Genomic DNA, 17,893 nt, shown 5'->3' with positions numbered 1-17,893 from the left:
GTCATTATTCTACCAATGTCTTCCCAGGAAGGTTTGCGTGTAATATAGAAATATTCGACGTTGAACTGTTTCGGCGCGATCATGCTACACGGATAGTGTGTCTGCTAAAGAGCTTCAATAATTTCTTTGACATTTAAATATATTCGGCATGTAATTTCTGGCTATTTCACGGCGTCTCATCTTTGTTGCGATATGGGTCTTTGTTATTTCCTAAGGTATCTGCATTTTCCTTTGCATATGCTGTAAGCTTGTGTCATGTCTGCGCCGTAACGAGGGTGGGTGCACGGAGTGCTGCACTGTTTCCCTTGCGCAAAGGCTGAGTGCCTATAGTCGATCTGTTCCACAGCGGCTTCTTCCCCCACCTCTCATGTCCTACAAAGAACATGAAATAAACGTGGGCTCATGTTGAACAGAATTATGCGCCTGCTAGCCCGCGGCACATGCTACCGGTATAATGAAGGCCTGGCAGCGCGCCGTATACTAACCGCGATGGGAGATGTGATGTTCTCGTTTAGTCTGAAGCGGATTCCGACGGACAGGGGGCCAGGGATCTGCACGGGGTTTGGGTCCAGGTCGAAGCCCGTCACGAATAGCGGATCCGTCTCTTCGCCGCAGTTGTTGAAGGCCAGCCGCGCATAGCCGCGCCGCACCGTCGGTCCGGAACCCTGTGTGAGAGAGGCAAAGGTTGTAACGCTGTGAACGTTGCGCCAAAGATATATAGCACACAGGGAAGAAAATCGAAAAAGCGCTCTTTGCGCATCTTGTATGTCCACCAACCATGCATTGCTGAACGGACAGCATACGTGGTAACCTATAGCCTCGAAAGCGCGCTGTCGCACTGCGCTATTCGTATCCACAAACCTTTTCTTACGGAAGTACCGTCCGATATTTTTCATCGCAGGGTCGGTCTTCTCATCAACCGATGTCGCTATCATGAGTGGAAGGCGCCAGAACGCGCATCAATCAAGAAGCGCTCTTGCGAACGAAAAGTTGCATGCATTCAGACCTTAGGCGGGCAAAAAATTGTAGCGTAAGAAGTTTTTTGTTAGCCCGGGTACCAGGGCCTAACTCACAAAGAATGTCTTACAATAGACCAGTCTTGCAGAACAAATGTCAGCCTCTCGCGTTATTGGACATATTATTAGTAAAGGCGACAGGCCAATGGCAAACCTACTAACTAAAAGCTTTTTTTAATTCTGTCCCTGATCTGTTTTTGGACAGCTCAGGTCTATGCTACTTTGATATGAACAAGGGATGGGTGCAGGAGCTCCGAAACTTCGTTTTCGTCAGTCTATTTGTATCTTCTTGGTGACTCATTGTTTCAGTTATCCCACGCACACTCGCCCCCAGACAGATTCCGTCGAACACTCGATCATTCTTCAAGGCTCATTAATAATACGAGCGCGATCGGGTTGGAACCAAATGAACAGCCTGCTTTAGAACCCACACTGGCGTAAGCCTTGTGCGTCATATGGTTTCGCACAACCTGTCCTCTGGTCGGCCCAGTATCTGAGAGCGTCCCTTTATTTACCTCCGTCAGTGGAGATTCGTGCCCGCTGCAGCCGAGCGTGACGAGGGTTGTGAGAGCGCGCATAAAGCCGAAACGGTCGCGGTGGGACACGAGCGACGCGACTTGATGGGTTCTTGATGGTCGTGCAAAGGTTGCCCGCTCGGCGCCGGCCATTGTCAGCCCGGTCGCGTCTCGTGTGGGACGGAAGGAGATGGCGGGAGATGTTTGCCCAGATAAGGGTCAATCGGTCTGCGCACGCAGCGTGTGCGTCGCGGAAGCTATGCCGCCATGTTGCCACGCCATTCAAAGAGCCAGCTTGGTGGCCGGACAGTCTAGACCAGAGATTTAAGACTCGCGTCTGGCTTCTGATTGCATGTACGGAGTGTTTCACCTAACTTGTGCCAAGGAAGCGAAACTTGGGCGAGTTGGTGGTAATTCATATTTCCAAAAGTAACAACGCTAAGCACGCAAGGGCGTAGGCAAAGAAGAATACGACACTGGCGCTGTTGCGTCGGGCTCTTCTTTGCTTATGTCCTTGTCTGTTTAGCGCTGTTACTTTTCGAAACATGAATTGTGCCAAGCATGAAAAAAAGGTGGTTAGCTGCAGCTGAATGAAAACAACGGCATACGGTATGCCGTCATGTGGCGTTCCTTATAGTATATTTTTAATATTCCGCTTAGTTAGTTAATTAACTAAAGTAAGCTATGCAAAATTTTTAATATTCACTTTCGGGCCAAGTGCGTTTAGTTGCGTTGTAGAGTGGGTTCAGAAACGACCGATCCAATTATTATATGGCAACGTACCAGCCGCGTGGTGATTTGTTTCGGCCTCTAAACGAAGCCCGCGAGATATGAAATAAAACCACGTGACTGCGCTCGTGCGCTATCGTATTGCAGCGCTCTCAACCGTGCGTCGGGCCTATCGCTGATCTGGGACGACGGCGCTTCCGTCACCGTATGCCACCGTCAAAGATGCTGACGCAACGTGAAGCCGATGCCTGGAGCCGCGGCCGCTCACTTCGCCACGGTCCGCGCTCATGGTTTTCTCTCACAAACCGCAATTGAGAGCGCTGCAATACGATAGCGCATGAGCGCAGTCACGTGGTATTATTTCATATTTCGCGCTCTTTCCTTAAACGCTGAAAAAAGTCACCACGCAGCGTGTACATTGCCACCAAAAATTGGGTCGGTAGTTTGCGAACTCCCTCTACAATGGAACGAAACGCACTTGGCTCTAAAGTGGATACTATAAATTTTGCATAATTTATTTTAGTTAATTATCTAATTAAGCTGAATATAAATAATACTCTAAGGAACGCCACATGACGGCAAACCATATGCCGTTGGTTTCATTCAGCTGCGGCTAAGCACCTTCTTTTTTTTAAAATCCTTGGCACAAGTTCGGTGAAACACCCTGTATACATACACCGCAGTGCATGGCCCTCAACAAGAAACACTGTCGTCGGGCCTCATGCGGTGGGAGAAGGTAGGTTTAGGAGAGGTCGAGATGTCGAAAGTGTTTTTCTGTGCTGCAGAAAGTCCTAACGGGCACGCGTTGCAGCTGCCAATGTGCAATATATTGCTCATTGGCAGCAGGAAGGAGTGTGCTGAACTGGTTTGGTTGTTGGATGTTTAGATAGAAGGGTTTTACATATAATAAAATTGAATTGCCTACATAGTACATTTGATCAGCAACGCTCGAGCGCAGAAATTTTTGGTAGCGTTTGCAAAATACCGTTAACACTCATTCTCCTTCTCCTTCTCTGCGTCATTGGGCCTAGTGCTGCGAGAGCTGAGATCCAACAATCGAAAAGTCAGCACAATCCGCAGCATAGAGAAATCAGAATAACGTACAGGGTCTTAAATGGACGATATGATTGCCTTCTAGAACAATAACTGAAGCGGTAGCGTTGTTTGTTGGAAAATGTCCTCACGATTAAACAAGAGCAAGTGAAACCTTAAGAGGAACGACGTCAGCATCGTCATATTTTCCCTCTACTACCGTCTATCGACAGGTATGGCGACATTAAGAGATTGCATGAAGTCTCGCGCAATAACTCCGCACAGAACAGTGGTATATATTGTCCTGGAACAGGCATGGTGTTCTTTCTTTTGTGTGTATGTGTGTGTTTAGGCGGCTTCTCCCCCCTAAACTGGTGGACACTAAATAAAGTTATTTCTCTCTTTCTCTCTTCATTTTGCAACATACGAGGAAGCCTGGCAACCATTTATTACAAATCAAGCAGTACGACGTGCAGATGCATTTGCATAAGAAGGGAAAGCTCGGCGTGCAAGCTAGCATTTCTGTGGAAATGGCGCAGCCCCAGTTGCAACGCATCCACCGAGGAGTAACTTAGTGACAGTCACATATTAACGCAAGGCGGCGATGCAGTTGATCGCCGGTGCAAGGAAATCACGCAGAATACGAACTCAAACAGCGCCATTTGTGGTGTACTGCTTCCCATGGCCTGAGCACAGCTGCAGACGTGCTCTTTCCGCCGTTCGGTCTCTCTTCACGGGGGCTGCTTGCGTTGGCCTCGGACCAACGATTCGTTTCATGATATGCCACGTATTTAGAGGGCAAGGTGCGACGACCGCGTCACTTTCTTCTTTTGTCTGCTTTCCGACGCACACCCATACTTGAGCGAGCTCGCAAGCACAGCGAACTTGGTGCATAAATCGAGTGGAAAGCTCATCTCGAACACAGTCTCAGTATGCAGCTCGCGGAGTAGAAGCAGATCCATGCTATCGAACTTGGCCAACGTGATGTTACGCTTACATACAAGACAACAATTTTGTTCGAGGTTCTAGGAGCCTCCGAAAGAAAGCATGGTGCAGTGTCACAACATAAAACCTGAACATCAACGGCAAAGCTGTGGAGTGCGACAAGCACAGCCAATCGAACGACAGCGACGCCGAGCGGCATAGCTCATGTGCACTCCTCTTGCAGATCAATTCTATTTGCGAATTACAACCCAAGTATTGCCGTCACTAAACAGCAGGGACAAAAAAAAAATGAAAGAAGGAAAAAGGAAAGGAAAAAGAAAAGGAATCACACCATCGCTTTCAAGTAGCAGGAGCGCAAAAAAAAAAAAAAAAGTAGCCAAACCATTGTTTTCGTAATGTTTTCATGCTGTGGAGGGGGGGGGGAAGGAGGTGTTTCAAAATAAAAAAAATTTGCAAGTTCTCAGGAAAATTTTACACAAGATCCACTTTGAATGCAACACCTAGCAAAATAGTTCGTGTAGGCCACGTTAAAGTTTACTGAGATATACTCTTTAGCTCGAGAGCTTCGACCTAAATACACGGGAACGGAAAAAAAATTTTTTTGGCAGCCACAACATTATCTTTGATTATGTTTGTCGCATTTAAAAGGAAAAGTTATAATTTAGTGAATGTTGGACGATGATGATAATTATTAGTATGATGATATGATGATGATTTGGGAAAAAATTTGCGAATATTTTTAAGTCCTAGAAAACTCAAGTGTAAAGTTTAGAACTCTATAACTCAGCTTTAACAAAACGATATAACAATTCTGTAAACTGCACCTATTAATACGTCTAAAGCGGACGAGAGAGAGAGAAGGATTTCACGTATTATACTCCGCTCTGAAATATGCAATCAATTTGCGAGTAGGACTTTAGGAGTAACATCACCTAATTTATAAATTCATATATCAAATTTGTCCGCTAGAGATTTCTAATACTTGCGGTTTACAGAACTGCGATATCTGTTTACGGTGCAGGGTTACGGATTTGTAAACTTTGTGCTTCTATTTTATTAACTAACCATATTTCACTCTTTTGTAAAAAATCCAGTCTTAATCACAGTTATATATTATCACCATTGACATACGGCAAGGACAGGGGACAGGCATCGCGAACCAAATAGCCAAAGGGGTTAGCGACCTGCGAAATTTGTTTTAAAGGAAGTGCAAATTCCAGTGTGCACGGCGCCAGAGGTTGAAAGGCAGGGGTATGCAAATGAAAGGGCATTGCTTGCAACAAAAAGGGAAATTTTGACGCTGGCTAAGGCAATGAATTTCAGTCATTGACATCAACCACGAAGTGAACCGGGCAGGGCGCAAAGGCGCTTTTGCGTGTGACGGGATACATTTTAGTGAAAGTGTAGCAACGCCGGTAGGACGTCGATTCACGGGACGGGCAGTAACTCTTTAGGTGGGCCCATGGCAATCAGGAATGGAGATCAGGTAATAAATGTAGTGACACATCAGCAAGGGCTAGAATAATAACACAATGAGTTAAGGAAAGCCGCACAGAGAATAAGTATAGGAACGGTAATATGCGTTACATAAGCCTGCAGGGTGGTCGCAAGCAGGAAAAGTGGTGGCAAATTCAAACGTAGCTGAATCACGAAGCTATTAGTGTGTAGGCCTTGACCGAAACGGATGTACGAGATTTGGAGCATCCGCCTGTCATTGACAATTCTGTATAGGAAAGGTTAAACAGAATGACTGCGTCAAGGAAAGGCTGAGCAGTAGGCATGCTAATTAGGTGAGGTGAGGTGAGAGTAAAATAGGCATGTAAGGAGCATATATGGATGAGCGGCACGTGAGAAGGCAAGCAGATGTGGCTTAGGGTAGCTTATTTGTGGACAGGTAGTCATGGCAGAGATAAAAATAAACAATTCATTGATTGCTTCAGAAGTGATATTAATTAGTTCAAGAAATCGGGCCAGGCGGTATTAGCAGGAGATATGAATGCGCACAAGTAGGACTTAGGCAGATATACTGGCTACAACGGTTCTCTAGTGCTGGATCTGTGCGATGAACAAAACCTTATATTAGTTAACGGGGAGAATAAGTGTCATGAACAGGTAATGTGGTAATGTGGAAGCCGGCAGTCATGCATAAACTACGCCTTAGTCTCAGAAACGGTACACAAACGACTAGACCAAATGATGATAGATGCACATGGAAAATATGGCCTGTGTAGCGATCATAAACGTTAACCTTAAAATTTGGGAGACGTACTAACGTAAAATACGAACCAATAGCATCAAAATTTGTAACGATGAATGAAAAGCAAATAACAGAGATCGCAAAAAAAAACAAAGAAAATGGAGGCCTTTCCTACAACAGTCTGGGAATATAAAGAGCTGGTAGACGTTATGCAGCAGAAGATAAGACATATAAAGGGGGAAAAATGTTGGATAGGAAAGAGAAAACCACGTAAATGGTGCAACAAGGAAATAAAGCAAGCTCTAGGGATCATCGAGAAGCCAAAAAGTTTCTATTACGCAAAGAAGAGATGCTCCTTACATGGAACAAGTACTAAGAAAAGAAAAGAGTTCGACTGAGCTCGTGCAAGAAAAAAATTAAACGGGCAAGTGAACGTTGGGTGCATAACATTCGCAGAAGAGCTAAAGATGCTCCAAAAAAATTCTGAAACCGTGTAAGAGCACTCGGAGCTCCAAGTAAAAATTCGCAAATGGTTTTAAGGGATGAAAACGGTAACATCTTCGAAGGAAACGATGCGCTGCGGCACATCACAGACGTTACCAGTGATAACATCTGCACGAAAGAAAGCGAAGTTCTTACTCAAACAGACCCAGCAACGGCAGAGGTGCCTGAGAGTTCAAAGGGAAGGCTCGAGCTGGTTGCTTAAGGACAAAAACATATTGGAGCAAATGCTCACAACAAGATGAGGCATATGTGCATGCTGCAGCAAAAATCCAGAGACACCTGAGCGCATTCTAATGGAATGCGAAGGTGAGACCCGTACGTAACGTAAACCATCCAGAAGCGCGTGGTTCTAAAGTGGACGGAAGCATCAGCTGGCCAGCAGTCGAGATAAGCAAGAGATGTTTAGAGTATTGGTGGAAAAATTGCGGGGATGAGATTGTTACGACCGGATCAGTTCAGGCAGGTAGCGGTACAAGGTAGATAGAAAAGCTTTGAGTAAAAAAGAAAGAAATTAAGGAAATGTATACAAAAAATGCTGCAATAAAAATATGCATAGCATACCCGAAGACGCATTCTGCGATGATCCCTTCGGCGATACTAACGCCTTCGCGTGACATAGTGCTCAACCAGTCGATCAGCTCATCCGATTTTGCTCGAACAGCCAGTCAGAGCGCGCCTGACGGCCGAGGTGATACTATCGCCGAAAGTTATCGACGCAGAATACGTCCCCTGATTGAATCAAATAGGTTTTGTGACTATTTGTCATCGCCCTGTTTCAAAAGGGATACCAGTGAATCATCATCATCATCATCATGATCATCATACTTCTTAGAGCTTCTAGAATTTATATTTTTCTCTCAAATGCAACAGCTATCGTACTAATAGGTCCAGCGGTTGTCCTATAAAAGCATTTATGCGTTTTACATGCATTCCAATAGAGAAAACGGAGTTAGCACCGAGCTAAAGCTTTCTCTTCGTGCGTCTCATTTGTAGGCTTGCGTGACCCTGGTGTAAATCGCCTCCTTTTTCATTCAGCAGTGAGTTTGCTTACCAGAGCACTTCGTAAGCGTGAGAATTGCTGCCGTGCAATAAACTGTATGTTAAATAATGAAGAAAATGGAGCGGAAGACACCGAAAAGCGACGCACCTACACTTCTAAGTTGGTGCCAATTCATCTCTGAAGTTCGTTCAGCGGCGTGCGTGGCCAGGCAGTGCTCGCAGATCTGCTTCGACGCTCGGCCCTCGAAATGCGATGCGCGCTCGCATATTCCATGTCTTCCCTTTTCCCCCATCGACCTCGCATTTTTTTCTCCCTAACTCAGTGCGGCGTTGTGCGAGCGAACCAAGGCCGCTATGCCCACAAAGCAGTTTGCTGCTGTTATTCTAACCAAAGGAGAGATAGGTGTCAGTCCACAAAGACTGTGGAATACAAATAGAATCTTTCATGATTGGTCGGAGCGATTAGAGTCTTTCTGTCATAGCCAACAAAATAGTAACCACTGTACCGGTAATTTGCAGCGACGTTTTTATGTGAAAGGTTCGAGAATTAAACAAATAATTAGAAAAGGAAACTGGTTTATCATATAGGAAGGGCAAGTGGCAGGTCATCGCCGTGGCGTTAGAGTCCTTTATCGGTTCACCGGTCGCTCGTTGGCCATTCCATTTTTCCTAACCCTTGCGAGTGGCAAACGCATTTGTTGTCGTACATCATTAGCTACAGTAATTGATCTAATCCCTATAGGCAGAGCAATTTGCCGGCTCACGGAAACATTATATTTTCAACTACTGTGAGAGGCAAACGGGGTGGCCATTACGCCTTTGGTATAGCGCGCTGTCGCCGCTAGCCAACGCGCGGATATTGGCCAATAACGGTAGCTAAACACATACAGCGCTCGAGGCACCGACTAGGTATTTCATGGTCAACGTCTTACAGGGTGAAAAAACGATGGACTACACAAGATGGCGAGACATTTTAGTCTTTCGTCTTTTCTGGACACTAGTATAGTTCTTGTTGTAGAGCCCAGTATTGCCCTACAGACACTATTCCAGTCCCTCGTCTTTTTGTGCCATTTTGATAGACGGTTATGTGCAGGCGGTGCTTACAGCTTATTTGTTTCGTTCTTTCTTTCTGCCGCCTCCAGATCGTTATTCTGCAGCGCAGTTGGAATATCGTGGGCCGATTTAATAGGACGAGATGACAGCATCTTCGCTTCCGTACTTCTTCCATAAAACCATCTCACTGCCGTTTTTTTTTTTTATACGCACCAACCTTTTCTTCTTCGTTTAGACTTGTTCGGTGCAAGCCGCGGCGACTCGTATGATATACGGCGACCCAGAAGTCCGAGCTACCGCGGGGAAGAGCCCCGTCTGCTGCTCCATTCATTTAGCACATTTTGCGCGGTGACGTGAATTCCAGCGAGCAATTCCAAGCTCATACGTCTAGTTTCTTGACTTTCTTTCTCGATTTGTCAGGCTATGCGTGCCAAAGGCTTCGGGGCATAACGCCATGGTCATAAATCCCCGTTTCAAAAAGTCGGACGCGCACTGCTTGGGTATAAAGCGGCTGAATTCACAACCACAGCGAAAAGTCTGCGTGAAAACCCGCCGCATGCTTTCTCACCGAGCTTCCTGCTCAGAATTTCTGAGCGAGAAAGGCTGCGCCCAATGTTTTTCTGTTGGTCAAAAAAAGCACTGAACGTATTTTTTATATTATTTCCTAGGACGTAAAATCAGACAGGTAAACCCAGCGTTAACTCTTACTGTAGTTTAGCGACTAAGACGTTCTGCCGCTTATTGCGGTACCTATACTTCCCTGTCCGAACGTTATATTGTGACTTTAGGCTTGACAAGAAATTTAATTAGTACTAATAATGGTTTTGTGGCTACAACTTGCGGGCACAGCAATCTATGTTTCATAACACGGTCAGTTTTGAAACCTTTAACAGAAGTCGTTGTAAATGTACACTCTGGAGAGCGACGATAGAACAACCATGCTCGTTTATGTTTGTAGACAGGTGCACAATTACTGGCACGCATCTCTTGCGCCTGTTTTGGACTATAACGTTGGTGCAAGTCTGCAGTTATTGATTACGGCATTGCAGGAACAGCTGCGCGCGCTCATGGCGTCGATAGGAGTGTATTATCTGCCAGTGGGAACGGTTGCATGCCACGACGTCTTGTGGAGAGGGATCGCTTTTGCCTAACCATGCACTGCATGAAATCAGAAACAGTCTACCCCGAGCCAAAAAGAAAAAAAGAAAAACAAAAGAGAGAAAGCAGTTTGACCCACATTTCACCACGATAGCTGTCACAGGGCATCGCCTCATGTGCTCTTATTCAGTCCCGTTTTTAGCGCAGTTTTTCATCTCTTTAAAAACATGGGCTTTACGGCCATGCTAGATGATCATAACGCGGATCGGCGCCTGACCTAATCTTAAAGAAACGTAAATCAATTAAAACAAAATTAAAATTAGAAACAATTTATTTCCGACAATCACAGTCGTGGAGCCTAGTCATACCGGCAGAAGGACCAGTCATTTAACCATGTGGCTCATTTAACCCGTGCTGAACCTCTGTATATCACACAGTGAAACCTGTGGCAATTGTTCCTCATTTGTAAAACTACCTATATTAGAGTGTGAACTTGGGCAAGTTGGTAATTCACAACAAACTTGCAAAAGCGCGTTACGAACGGGACATCATTGGTTGTACCTATTTCTTTGCCTATAAGCGCCGTTCGTAATGCGCTTTCGAAAGTTCACTTACTAAAGTTTGTCGTTGAAACGCAATTTTCGCAATATATAATAGCCAAATGCATATTTAAGATGTATTGTGCCAGGATTAATTATTTCTAAACAATAAAAAAAATGGAGGAAGGAGACCGCAACGTTGGAATACGGCGCGGAAGTTTTAACAGAAGCTCTTTCCGAAGCAAGGAGGACCATATGCCGTAAACAAAAAAGAGAGAAAAAAGGGAAAGGAAATGGTGAAAAACAGGACAAAATAACTCATGTGGACACTAGCACGGAGATACTGCCCGCTTGATTATATCGCTACGGAAATATACCTGCCCACACAACTACGTTACACAGACGGAACTACATGAAGAAATCGCAGCACTGCGTGTTTCTATTAACAGTTATCAACCATCAACATTGTCTGCAGTTTCTGCAGAGTTCTTTCTCTCTCTCTCTCTCTCTCTGCATTTATTTTTTGACACTTTGCATCGTGCTGCTCGGATTGAGATAAAAATTACATTGGCTACTCTATTTCTTCAGGTTATACAACAGGAAATAAACTAATATACAATAATAATATACTAAAATTGACATCTATGGAGGTACCTAAGCACTTCATATGACGTGCAAATGCAGGATCGTTGCTTGTCGCTGAGCTATGTCGACGACTTTATTGTTGCGGAGTAATGTTGCTGAGTTTAGTGCTGCTGCGTTATGTTTTCGAGCGTAATGTTGCTGCTTATGACGTCGCAACAATGCAAGAGGACAAACCGTTCATATTGCGATCTCTCAGCTGAGTATTATTTGCGGAGCTCTCATTAGTGTTTTATGCACATTGCGCGGAGCTTTCTTTCTCGATGACACCTCTTTTCAGCACGATGGCAGTGCTTTCCCGTGCGGCACCATGGATTTGACAGTGCATTTCTTCATCGGGTTCGTAGGGGAAATCGCCTCATACTCTGGGCCTTCGGAGACTCTGTCTGTCACTGCACCCACAACGGGACTCGAGCGGCACTACAACAGATTCTCTGCCCATGGCGAAGCACCACTGGTATACGTTACGCGCCACGAAGGCGCTGCTGACGTTCTTGCCGGCCGCGAGCCTTAACGAAACTTTGCAAATATCTCTACAGTGTATCTGTGTGATCTATGTGTGTCTGTGTAACTGTACGTGCTGCAAAGTGCTTATCATTGTATATATCATAATCAACACCCAGTGCTCCTGGAGTAGCTTGTCAGGCGAACAGCCAGGCGAACATCTCCAGCGCACCATTATATCATGTTTATCCCTCTCTCACGCTCTGGGGTGATGTCGTAGTCGTCTACCGGCGGTTACCTGACGTGCGTTGCACTCGGCTCCGGCGGTCCCAGCTACGGCGTCTACGGCAAATCCCGGCTACGGCGGTCGCATTTCGATGGGGGCGAAATGCAAAAGCACCCGTGTACTTGGACCTAGGTGCACGTTAAAAAAGCCCAGGCGGTCAAAATAAATCCGGAGTTTCTCACTACGGCGTGCGTCATAATGAGATCGTGTTTTTAATAATAATATAATAACATCTTTATTTCCATCAGTGATGGAGGGGACTGCGGGTAAAAGTCGCTTTAGAGGCAAGCGACTTAACTAGAGCCCGCAGCCTCCTTTACATGGCAAACAGCGATTGAACAGGATATATATATATATATATATATATATATATATATATATATATATATATATATATATATATATATATATATATATATATATATATATATATATATATATATATATATATATATATATATATATATATATATATATATATCTATTGACTACATGGGAAATATACATAATAGTTAAGCGCAAGAACACAACTGTCTTGAATAACACTCTTCAATTATTTAAGAATGAGTGACGAAATGTTCACGCAATGTTCGTACATCAGTTATATAAATATCAAGACTTGATTTCACAAAGAAATCTAAAAGTGTTGGTAGTGTGTATGATACCTTTTGTGTAGAATAATCGGCTCGCGGAGTGGACCACCTTCCACTGTTCCGCACACCTTGTGATGTAAGAGTGTGTGTTCCTGGTGAGATTAGTTAACTCATGAAGAAACTTTAAATTCTCTTTTACCTTCCTTTTGAAAGCTTGACTTAACTTGTAATTATAAAGGTTAAACACGGGTATTATATTTGCTTTCGGAAATAAATCTGATGTGTGGGCATTGTCACGCAAAAAACCATAATTTATTTATGAAACGCACTGCGTCTTATTCGTCGTCATCGTTCATGGCTCCGGCGACAGCCTCGCGCTGCCGGCGACCTTACTTAGTGCACTGTGTGTGGCATGTTCTCGAACGCCAAGTTGATTCCGGTGCCTGCATCTATTTTTGCATCTATTGGAGAGGCAAGTCTTAAGTTGAGATTGGCACGCATCGCGCCTATGAACGTTGGCGTTGAACGCGCGTTCTGATTGAAGCCTCCTACGACGAGCAGCCCCATTTAGCGAAGCGCCTGCCAGGTAGAGCCCAACAAAGTGCACAGCAAAGATAAAGGTGAAAAGGTGCAAGCAAAGATAAAAGGTGAAAGTGACGTCGGTTGTCGGAAACAAGTGAGAATAAGGGCGCATCTAGAATATATTGTAACCACATAAACTTATTAAGCAGGAAGCGTGGAACAATACAACAACGTATCCAAGACGAAGATGGAAACAAACTCGAAGGGGACGCGGCAATAAACTACGTCCGAAAAGAAACAGCCGAATCTTTCCAAGGCCATAACCAGTTTGTACTTGAGGAAAAAAAAGTGCATAAAAGAGAACCAGATGGAAGAGGAGCTGGTGCTGACCAATTTCAACGGGAAGAAAACCAAAGAGAAAATTCCAAAGCGCACAGCCACAGGGATAGACGAGGTTCCCGTTAGACGGATTAATGAATTAGGTGCAAAAAATAAGGAAGCTCTGTTGAAAGCACTAGAAAGAAGTTTGAAAGATGGACGAACACCAGACAGTTGGCCACAAAGTAGAATTAATTTAATTTATAAAGGTAAGAGGGAGAAATATATAGTTCGCTCATATAGACCGTTGACCGGAAATATACAGGTTAGCAATGTAGGTAATTAAATTAAAGCTGCAAGCATGGGTAGAGAACAATGACATTTTGGGAAAACTTCACTATGGCTTCAGAATAGGGGCGCTATAACGTAAAGCTATTCCAAACATTTCTATTCCAATTCTGTAATCAGCCCTCCACGATTGGTCAAAAACTTTTTTGGACCACCTCCACTTCACCTCTGTCACGCGACGTCACGAAAACCGTAATGGCTCCCTATCTGATATGACATGTACACACTGATTATGCATGATTTGACCGAACAGAAGAAAAATAGTTATTTCTGGTTCTACCCCTTTTCGCTATTAGCCCTTGGCTGTTGGTGAAAAGCTTTCGGGCTGCACCCAGTTCACCTGAATGTCACGAGACGTCACAAAAACTCAAAAACTCACGCGTCAAAGTGACGTGTACGCAATAAAGATGCATTAATATGCCGAACAAAACTGAATTTTCTTCTGAATAGCCGCTGGCTCCCCCGTTCCGAAAGGAATAAAAGATGGCTGCCACAGATCGCTCAGGCACTGGCGACTCGCACCTCCCGGAGAGCATGGGTTTAATTGCATATTATAAAACTTTTTTGCGTGGCCGTGTAACGTTTTGGAGCACTTTCGGCGCGTTTACGACCTCGTTCTGCCAAATCTTCTTTGCTAAGGATCCGTCTCAGCGCCATTCTTAAGATTACGTTGCATGCCGTCACGATTTACGACGAGTCACCGCAAGCTAAGTAAGGGAAAGTGGACCAACCGCAGACGCCGGCACCACCCTCTTGATCCGGTTATCGATTTTCAGTGCAGTGGCTCGGCCCCATCAAATCCCTCTGCACTTGACCGTGCTCCTCACCTCTTGTCAGCCAATTAGATAAGACAAGCCGCTCAGCGTAGGCAACGTTATTCGTTTTTCAAGCAAGCAAAAGAGACCTCCTATGAGAGAGAGATTCTTGTTTGGGAAGGAAAAACATGGGGTAAAGTGCAGCGCAGTAACTGTCTCTCAGATGAGGACACCTCAACCGCGCTGCACAGGGGGGAAGGGATAGAAAAGAGTGGTGGAAGAAAGAGGGAAGGAGCAGCAGCGGTCCAACCGCCGTAGGCGTGGGGAGAGGGCTCAGAGGCGATCAGCTAGGGCGATGTCCTCGAACACCAGAATCGCTCGGAAGAGGCGCTTCTGGCTCGAAATGCAGCCCGAGGGGTGCAGTAGATTGTCCACCGTTGCACATGAAAGGTTGTTTGTACGGTAGACTTTTGCGAGGGCCGCGCGTGCGTTCGATAAAGTCGGGCACTCACACAGCAAGTGTTCTAACGTTTCGGTCGCGCCGCAGTCCCGGCAGAAAGGGGAGAGGGCTCCTATGAGCGAGGAGAGCGTTTCATTGGTCTGTTGAGACAACCCTAGGGGTGACCGCACGATGCTTGCGTCGACGGTTACGCAAATTTTACGTCAGGAGACTGGAATAAAAGCATATTGGAATAGTTTTACGTTATAGGGCCCTAGCTAGACGTCTGGATGATAACTTATTTGTCCTTACTCAATGTACTGAAATATCCAGAGAAGCAAGAAGACCGCTATATGTGGTTTTTTTAGAGATTACAGGAGCGCATGACAACGAAGACTGCGACATTTTGTGGGATATTCTTGAAGTGGTAGGCTTAGGCAACGATTGTGTACAGCTTTTGAGAGAGATTTACCTAGAAAATTCCGTTTACGTTGAATGGGAACGGATGAGGAGCAAGGAGAAAGTTGATGTCAACGAGGGACTGAGACAGGGGCGCCCTTTATCCCTGCTACTGTTTATGATGTATACATGGTGAGGACCGAAAGGCGCTCGAGGAAAGTAATATCGGGTTTAATCTCCCATACAAACAGGCGGGTACAGTAGTAGAGCAGCAGCTTTTAGGTTTATTTCATGCGAAAGACATTGTGTTGCTAGCTAACAAGCAAAGTGACCTGCAACCTCTGGCTAATATCTGTGAACAGGACGGCGATTAGTTAGGTCTGAAATTTAGCGTTTAAAAAATCAGGTGCTATGGTATTCTATGAAAAGAGCGGACAGTAACAATGCAGGGCCAGGAAATACGTCGCGTAAAATAATATTAATACCTTGGTATATGGATAAACTAACACAATAGATATATGGAAACACAGGAAAAAACAATAACAGCAAAGGGGAACAGAAATGCGGCCATAATAAAACACGGAGTGCTATGGGGATACAATAGGCACGAGGTGATCCGGAGTATGTGGAAAGGTGTAATGGTTCCAGGACTTGCATTTGGAAATGCGGTTGTGTGCTTGAAATCAGGGTTACAATCAGAACTCGATGGCAACCAAAGGTTTATTCACGAGAAGACTACAAATGAAGCTGTGCAGGGTGATATGGGCTGGACGAGCTTTGAGGTGAGGGAAGCTCACAGTAAAATTGATTATGAAGGGCGACTGAGGAATACATAAGGAAGTAAATGGGCTGGGGGAGTTATTTGTACAGATATTTGTACAAGAAAAACATTGATTCACAACGGAACATTGATTCACAACGAAGGAAGCTTACCAGTAGGTATGCGATCTGTATGGTAAGCAACATGGCATCAAAGAACGCCAAGCGGAAAGTCAGAAAGGCTGAGATAGTCTCATGAGGGGTGGCAATGGAAAATAAACCTGCTGTGAGTAACCACTTAACAGGAAAAAGCGAAATCAGGAAAGAAGCAATTTATAACTCAAAGGGAAGCTCATTACTTTTCGAAGTGGGATCAGGATGCCTTAGAACACGCACTTATAAATCGAGATATAAGAAGGAAGAAGAATCATGTGCTTGATGCGCTAAAGCTAGGGAAACGATGGAGCATGTTTTATTAGAATGTGAAGATATCTGCCCAGCGGTCAATTTAGGCATCTCTGGCCTCCTCGAAGCCACTGGGTTCAGCGAGAGCAAGGAGAAAGTAAACATGTCCGCAGTAGAGATTTGTAAGAGGCGAGTGGAAGATTGGTGGAAGTGGGGAAACGACAAACAACGGAAATGTGCAAAAACAACGTTCCCAATAGGGGTTCAGAAAATTTGGTTATGAAAATTCATCGTATTTCTTTTTGCCTTTTCTTTTTTTCTTTTTTAACATTGGTAGGACATTAGGCAATATAAGAAGAGCTTGGTGGCGCGACTCACTTGCCCGTTCCAAAGGGGACGTCATAGAATCCACCTATCCATCCAGCCTCGAAGATATTCATTACTGTTGCCTGTTACAACGGTGTCGTAGTGCAACGGTGATGCAGTGAATAGCGCGCTCGGCGTGGCCCCTTTTCTTTCTTTTTGGTGACCTGAAGCTCACGTAATTTTTGGGCCGTTTTTCTGCCGCGGCTTCCTGCCACGGCTTTCTCATGGCGGTGGGGTCGCACAGTGAGCGAAGTAATGCGCATTTATAACTGTTGTTGGCTGTTGCGTACGTTACAGAATGGGTACAACGGACCGTACCGCTGTCTCTTTTCTGTCTTTGGTGGTCGTGTGTTAGCTTGCATTTACGTCTTACCTTCCATGTGAGGAAATAGCCCCTTAAAGGTGACCTCCGCCAGCTTCCATCACTGCTTCCGTTTCCGCCTGCGCATAGACTGACAAGTCCGGAGACTCGGCCTCTGTAAACCGCGGTCGTCTTCCGAATACGTTTCCTTTTCTTCATTGCATTCATTGTACGCTACGCGATGTCGACACTGACGAAAGCATTCACGATGTCTCACTTCTGCCTTTTTCCGATCTCACTTTTTTTTTTATCTCTCTCCGTCTTTGGCAATGTTGACACCGGCGCGGCCTCCAGTCGCTTGTGTTCGGTGAACTGGGACGAAGCAGACTTCCGGCATGCAAGAATGCGGCTCGCGCTTTTTGGCCTCGAGGCGATCGGAAGTGCATCCGGCACAGGAAGCGCTGATTGGCTACATTATAGCTGCTGTGAGCTTTGCCTCTAGACACCTTGCTCCTACCTGCGCTTTTTGCGCACACATACAAATGCGCTTGCGCTTGTGTTTACATGTGTGAATGTGTGCGTTCGCAGTTTTGACGGATTCCCTGAACGATATGACGTGAACAATACGAGTGAAAATTTTTAGCCACGAAAGGCAAGAATGGGCATTTTCTGCGATTTCTTTTTCCTCC

General features: G+C 45.1%; 2 protein-coding genes across 5 annotated transcripts in view; both read right to left on the bottom strand.

The window, feature by feature from the left end:
- The window catches only part of LOC142578827 (GSK3-beta interaction protein), a 613,414-nt gene that overhangs the window by 264,564 nt on the left and 330,957 nt on the right, over window positions 1–17,893 (bottom strand). The window lies entirely within an intron of this gene.
- Window positions 1–17,893, bottom strand: part of LOC142578825 (ganglioside GM2 activator-like) — a 138,017-nt gene that overhangs the window by 16,139 nt on the left and 103,985 nt on the right. For all 3 annotated transcript variants that reach the window (XM_075688442.1, XM_075688441.1, XM_075688440.1), the window contains exon 2: window positions 486–665. In XM_075688442.1, the coding sequence (XP_075544557.1) occupies window positions 486–665 (180 nt within the window). The remainder of the gene's footprint in view (window positions 1–485; window positions 666–17,893) is intronic.

The sequence above is a fragment of the Dermacentor variabilis genome, chromosome 4 (assembly GCF_050947875.1).
Source record: "Dermacentor variabilis isolate Ectoservices chromosome 4, ASM5094787v1, whole genome shotgun sequence".
Lineage (NCBI taxonomy): Eukaryota > Metazoa > Arthropoda > Arachnida > Ixodida > Ixodidae > Dermacentor > Dermacentor variabilis.
The sequence above is the reverse complement of the archived record's forward strand: the minus strand, read 5'-3'. Positions and strand labels throughout refer to the sequence as shown.